We start from the raw sequence: 6,212 nt of genomic DNA on the forward strand, positions 1-6,212 counted from the left end.
TATTTTGGGGTGAACTATACTACACCCTGGACTTCATTATTAAATGAGGTGTCACATTATTGCCTCTGACCTCAGTTCAGACTGGCGTAGAGACGGCGTGTCCAACTCGTCTTTGTCTATGCGGTCAGCACTGGGGTCTTCATTACTCGTCAGCTCCATGTCTTCGGCAGGTAAAGCGGACAATTCAGACTGATTTCCCCGATGGCAGAACTGCTGCAGAGACTTGTACAGCTTATAAACCTGACTGAAGGATAGTTTATTGTAGGCAAGCAGCATCTGGCGCATGAACAGACCTAATGGTGGAAAGATTCACAATGAAAGCTTTACAAAACATTGATTAAACATACATTTATCAACTAACAATATTCACATTTTCCATATTTGGTCAGAGAAACTTGATATTAACTTGATAATTTTTGCTTGGCATGTGAGAACCAATTGGGTTCATTTTTGAGTTTTATAACCCATGTTCTGAGCTTTTGTAAGAATCAATAATGTTTGTTTTTGCAGGTCAAGCTAATATGGAGATACGTATGCTTATATTGGCTAATTAATCTGTACATGTGAATGAAAAAAGGTTTTTCATTACTATAAAGAGACTGATTCTCTTCAAAAGACTTTGATTAAACTGCTTGATTTGTGTGGATGTTTAATTTTTTACTTTAAAAAGAAGCATTAATGAGTAATTCATCAGAATTCTATTAAACTATCCCCTTAAAAAGAACATTTTCTATATAAATTACCACATATATTGTACATAATCAGATTCGTCCTTCTTAAAACTTGGTTAATAAACAAATATGAAGAGTTCAGATCCAAAAGCTGACATCTGAAATTTCATCCTAAAATGAGTGTTTTTCTCAGAGTCAAGAGAAGATTAAGCAATTTTACATTTATTCTGATTAATAGGTTTATTTTACTGTCTTTAAAGTGAAGTAACGGAACATAAACATAGTACCACTTCAGATGGCTCTATCCTAGATCCAAATCTTCTGAAGGATTGTTAGGCTGCACACTTCCCAAAAGACACTATAATTTGAATGGCATCAACACTTATATTAGTCTGTTTCTCTTTTTTTAGAGGTCTCCATAATCCTGGACCAGGTCGTACCCTGAGCACATGCTGTGGCGGGCATGGAGGAGTGGAGAGCATGAGATTAATTTCTGAAAGACCCCAGTGGTAGACGAGTATCTGCATTGATCCCGTAGGCAAGCCTAAACACCCGCCAGTGACCTACTCACACCTGCAGCTTCTTCATGATGGACGTCCAGTGTTCTCCAGTCTCTAGTGCCTAGACTGCAGCTCTGCACAAGAAGTTTGGCCAGAGGAGAAATAGTCGTGCCAAACTGAGACTGGTTTCTCTCAAGGTTTTATTTCCATCACTTTTGTCAATTAGTGAAATTTGTTCCTCGCCACTGTCACCACTGGTTGTTTGGTTTAGGACTTATGGAGCTGCACTTCAGTGTTTGGACTTTCAGTAGTGAAATCTAAACCACACTGAATTGAACTTCTACTTGGAAAACTGAACTGACACAGTTTCAATTTACTATATTCTTCTATGTTAAGCTGCTTTGACACAATTTACATTGTAAAAGTGCTATAGAAATAAAGATGAATTAAATGGCTCTTAGAGGTTTTTGCATCTGAACTCTTCATAAATTGTTATGAATTCAACTGTAAATTTTGTCATTTTTTAGCAAACAATCTGACAAACATCATTTCAAAACTTCATTTCAGGTTTTCAATGAATCCTGTACACAAAACTTTTATCTAGGGTCTTAACTGATGGGAACTGAGGTTTTGGCTATGAAACATATTCATACCGACAACACTAGTTTTGAATGGCTCCGAGTCACTGAAGGCGCTGGGCAGAATAGTAAAGAAGTGCTCCATGTCCTGCAACTCTCCATCAGCCATTAAAAACAACCTGAAAACAGAAGGCAACCATTAATGCTTCAATTTTTGAGCAAAGAAAGATTGGCAATATACAGTGCTCAGCATAATTGAGTCCACACCATTTAGAAAATTAATATTTGTATCCATTTCTCAGTGAATATAGGCAATGTATTTTAGTGCATTTAAACAAATCAGATTAAAATAAAATAATTAAAATAATATTTTAATAATTAAAATAATATTTTATAATTAAAATAATATTTTAGTCACCAAACATATTTGGAAATTGAAAGATAATACAATTAAATTCAAGCAAAATATTAAAAACAAAATTACAAACTACAAAATTTCAACTAAGTTTTTCATTTTTTTTGCTTGTCTTGATTTTTCCTCTTTTTTAAAATTTGTATTTAATATTTTTCTATGACATACAAATTTGGGTGCACTAGTTTTTGGACCGTTATCATAAGTTTTTTTGTTAGATAAGCTCCAGATTTGGCTTCAGTACTGACTAATCTAATGTATATGCACAAATATGATATTGTAAAGCTTCCTATTAAAATATGAATTTAAAAGATAGAATTGTGAGGGGTGTACTTATATATGCTAAGCACTGAAAAAGAAGACACTGTACTCGCCTGAGTTTAACAGCATTGACCATGCGGAGACAGCACTCCTCCACTATCTTCAGAAACTGCTCCAGCGTCAGATCTGGTCCCTGTTCATCAAGAACAGAAATCAAACGTGCAAAATACGTTTAACTATAAATGCTGGTCAGTACATTTAATACTCATTAAACATTTCACATATGGAACTACAAATATGACATGTAAGCAGGACACTATTTGCATGTGTTTCAAATATAAGACATAGCATGTTGTTGTTGGATCAAATAAAACAAAAATAAGTGATTTTACGCACAAAAAAAGGATATTAAATGCAAGAATCAACTTAAACTTCAAACAAAAAAAATGTGATACTGTTCCATCGTCATTCTGCGTATTTGTTCTATAAAAAATTCTAAACCTTAGTTCTTTTTACGAATTTTTAATATATTATAAACAACAACAACAACAAAAAAAACATTGCCGACAAATGTGTAAAACCTGAAGGTTTAATAGAAATGGCAAAGTATACAGATATAATATGACAATTGTTTAAATTTTGGCACTGCACTGAGATCCTTGAACGAATGTTAATGCATGCCATTGAATATGTGATCAAACAATTCTATTTCTAATATGCCTTGAAAGATATAACAATAGTATAGTACTGTTCAAATGAATTATATTTTAGTGGGTCTCTTTTGTAAATCATTTAATTGCTGTTATTTTTATGCCAAAAAAAAAAAAAAAATTACAAAATAAATAAATAGGAACATACTTCCTAAAGTAGGGCTGCACAATATGTCGCTTCTGCATCGATTGCAATGTGTGTATCCGCAATAGTCACATTGCAGGATCTGCAATATTGAGTTGGGATGAGATATAGTAGTTTCGGATGATATATATTATATCAGTATTATACAGCCACACAGTTCAAAATACATTCGATTTGTGGAATTACTGCAGAGTTTAACTATAATGAAGTAAAGGTTTATAATTTGCACATTTTTAACCCCTAAGAGAGTTTAAAGCATTCAGGCACATGACATTTCACCACTTGTAACTTTGATAAAAAAATAACTTTATTAAACTATTCAAACTGTAATATCATTGCAGTGTTTTTGTTTCATATTAGATTTTTCCAATTTTTGTGCCAGAATACTGTTTGACTACCCTGAAAACCATAAAGCACTGTATATTTATGACTTTAATATTTGTTCTATTGTATTTATCTATGCTTATATGCTTGATGCATCATTCACTCCTCTACAGAATCATCCCAATCAATCTATCTAAATTAATCAATATTCCCAAACAGAGCTATTCAAGTCATCTGGTTAAAGTATATAAGTATTGCAATGTTTATATAACAGAAATACAAAATATTGCAATGTCAGATTGTGCAACCCTATTGTAAAGTATAAATGTTAATATATTACAACACAAAATATTACATTTAAAGTATTTAACTTACTATTTGTTTTTTTTAAATACATAAAAATAAAGAGGTTAATTTAACATAGAAATTTAAACTTCTAAACAATTTCTTTTATTTTAATTAACATGTAAAATGACAAAAAACAAATAAAACATAACATTTATTTGGAAATATATATTTTTATTCCAGTTTAATGATATTTTAAGCACAATTTCAGCAACAATAGATCTTTTGAAAGTGTAATTCTTTACACAACATTCAGTACAAACCTGTTGTAAAGGCAGGATGAGTTTGTTCAGTCGTCTTCTGTCTAGAAGTGCCATTGGTTTGGTTGTGGACATTTCATACAGTAAAGCTAAAACTGCGATCTTGTATGGAGTGACCCAATCTTTTATCCCGAAGATGTTGGCATGAACAACACCATTTGTCATCATGGGATTAAAATACAAGCTTTCGTGCACACTGGCCATTGCTTTTTATATTCCGAAGTGAAGTATTGCGATCGCAGCAGCGTCAAAAATTAACGGCGTTTCAAATGCGGTTACGGTGATCTGATACCTTTCTTCCGTGAGGAAACTAAAATAATATCCACTGTGTTTGATACATTGACCATACTGAACATGTTAACATTTGCTAAAAAGCTGGCGGCGACGTTTCTTCAAACTACCCTCCAGTTCCGTTTACGTTTCAGGACAGAGTGGAGAGCTCAGACAAATAGATAGAATCGGTTCTTCTGAACTTTTCTTTACAGCGAGTCGCTGAATCGCTGATCTGTTAACACGGATAGTTTTGAGTCTAAGTAAAAAAAGAGGATTCTGGGTTGAGTGAGAACAAAGACTATTAAAGGGACTTCACCATAGACTGCGGACTTCACTCAGGAGAATCACCTAGTCCAGTGAGGATGAATATTGAATCTGCTTTATAAACCTCTTCGGGAGATTCATCGTAAAGATCCGACTCAATTGAACAATTCATTCATGTACTACACTCAGCAGAGCGCTGATAAATCGATTCTTGTGCACGCCGGTAATAGATGAAAATAAAAATATTTTCACATAAATACAGCACATCTTACTTACTTCACTTTTTTTCAACCTGTACTGTTAATATTCCTAATACAATTTTGTTTGACCTACCCATACACACAAATAAATATGTGACATTTTCATTTGCACACGGTAGAGATCGCAAATGTTTTATGCAATATCTGGAAAGGTTTTATTTACAGTAAGTTTACAAAAAATATATAAGATCTGTTCTAAAAATAATGAAATTTTATGTGTAATAAATATTATTTAAGTATATCTTTAGATGTCTATTGTTCGCATTTATATAAAACGGTAGAAGTTTACATTCTAAAAAGTAGCCTATAACACACACAGGAATGACATATCATTCAATAAATTTATTTTAATGTCACTCATAACCAGTTAATTTTCATTTAAAAGTTTATATGCAAATGTTTGGTGCAGTATATTTTGTGCAGTGGGTAGTGCTGTCGCCTCACAGCAAGAAGGCTGCTGGTTCGAGCCTCCGCTGGGTTAGTCGGCATTTCTGTGTGGAGTGTGCATGTTCTCCCTGTGTTGGTGTGGGTTTCCTCCGGGTTCGGTTTTCCCCACTGATCCAAAGGCATGTGGTATAGGTGAATTGAGTAAGCTAAATTGTCTATAGTGTATGTGTATGAATGAGAGTGTATGGGTGTTTCCCAATGATGGATTGCAGCTGGAAGGGAATCTGCTGCGTAAAACATGTTCTGGATAAGTTGGCAGTTCATTCCGCTGTGGCAACCCCTATAAATTAATGTGTAAATGAAAAATCATTATAAACCGTTTTCCCCTAACCTTTGCATCTCAAGCTCAATAAATAAAATAATATAAATAAGTGCAGCCTACTTTTTTTAAGCAATTTTTATGTACATTCATGAGTAAATAATAATTGATCCAAAGTGTTATTCTTGAAGAAAAGTGTAATTCCTGAATGGTGAAAGCCAGCCAGTCCAAAGGGAAACATCGTTTATCATCCAACTATAGATGGAGAGGATTCAGAATTTGTCAGAGTGAATACAAATGTTCATCAGAAGCTCTGCAACATGCAGTAGCTGCGTCCAACCCTCAATCGACTTTTCTTGCAGGACAAAGAACAACTCACACACAGCAAAACATCTAAAGCAGACAAAAACGGCCAGCCTAGAGTCCTGAATTAAACCCGATAAAGAAATTTATAAAATCCTTGACCTGTGGAAGTGCTTGAAGAAGAGCTGATCAAGATCAGA

At 33.8% G+C, this 6,212-nt stretch overlaps 1 protein-coding gene across 1 annotated transcript in view; it reads right to left on the reverse strand.

Annotated features, from left to right (window-relative positions):
- anapc5 (anaphase promoting complex subunit 5) overlaps positions 1-4,623 on the reverse strand; it is a 23,172-nt gene extending 18,549 nt beyond the window's left edge. Inside the window, exons 1-4 of the mRNA XM_056463355.1 lie at positions 4,210-4,623; positions 2,536-2,615; positions 1,825-1,928; positions 71-293 (exon numbers count right to left, since the gene is read on the reverse strand). Of these exons, the coding sequence (XP_056319330.1) occupies positions 71-293; positions 1,825-1,928; positions 2,536-2,615; positions 4,210-4,410 (608 nt within the window). The 5' untranslated portion in view covers positions 4,411-4,623. The remainder of the gene's footprint in view (positions 1-70; positions 294-1,824; positions 1,929-2,535; positions 2,616-4,209) is intronic.
- Between the last annotated feature and the right edge of the window lie 1,589 nt (positions 4,624-6,212).

The sequence above is a fragment of the Danio aesculapii genome, chromosome 8 (genome assembly GCF_903798145.1).
Source record: "Danio aesculapii chromosome 8, fDanAes4.1, whole genome shotgun sequence".
In the NCBI taxonomy this organism is placed as follows: Eukaryota; Metazoa; Chordata; class Actinopteri; order Cypriniformes; family Danionidae; genus Danio; species Danio aesculapii.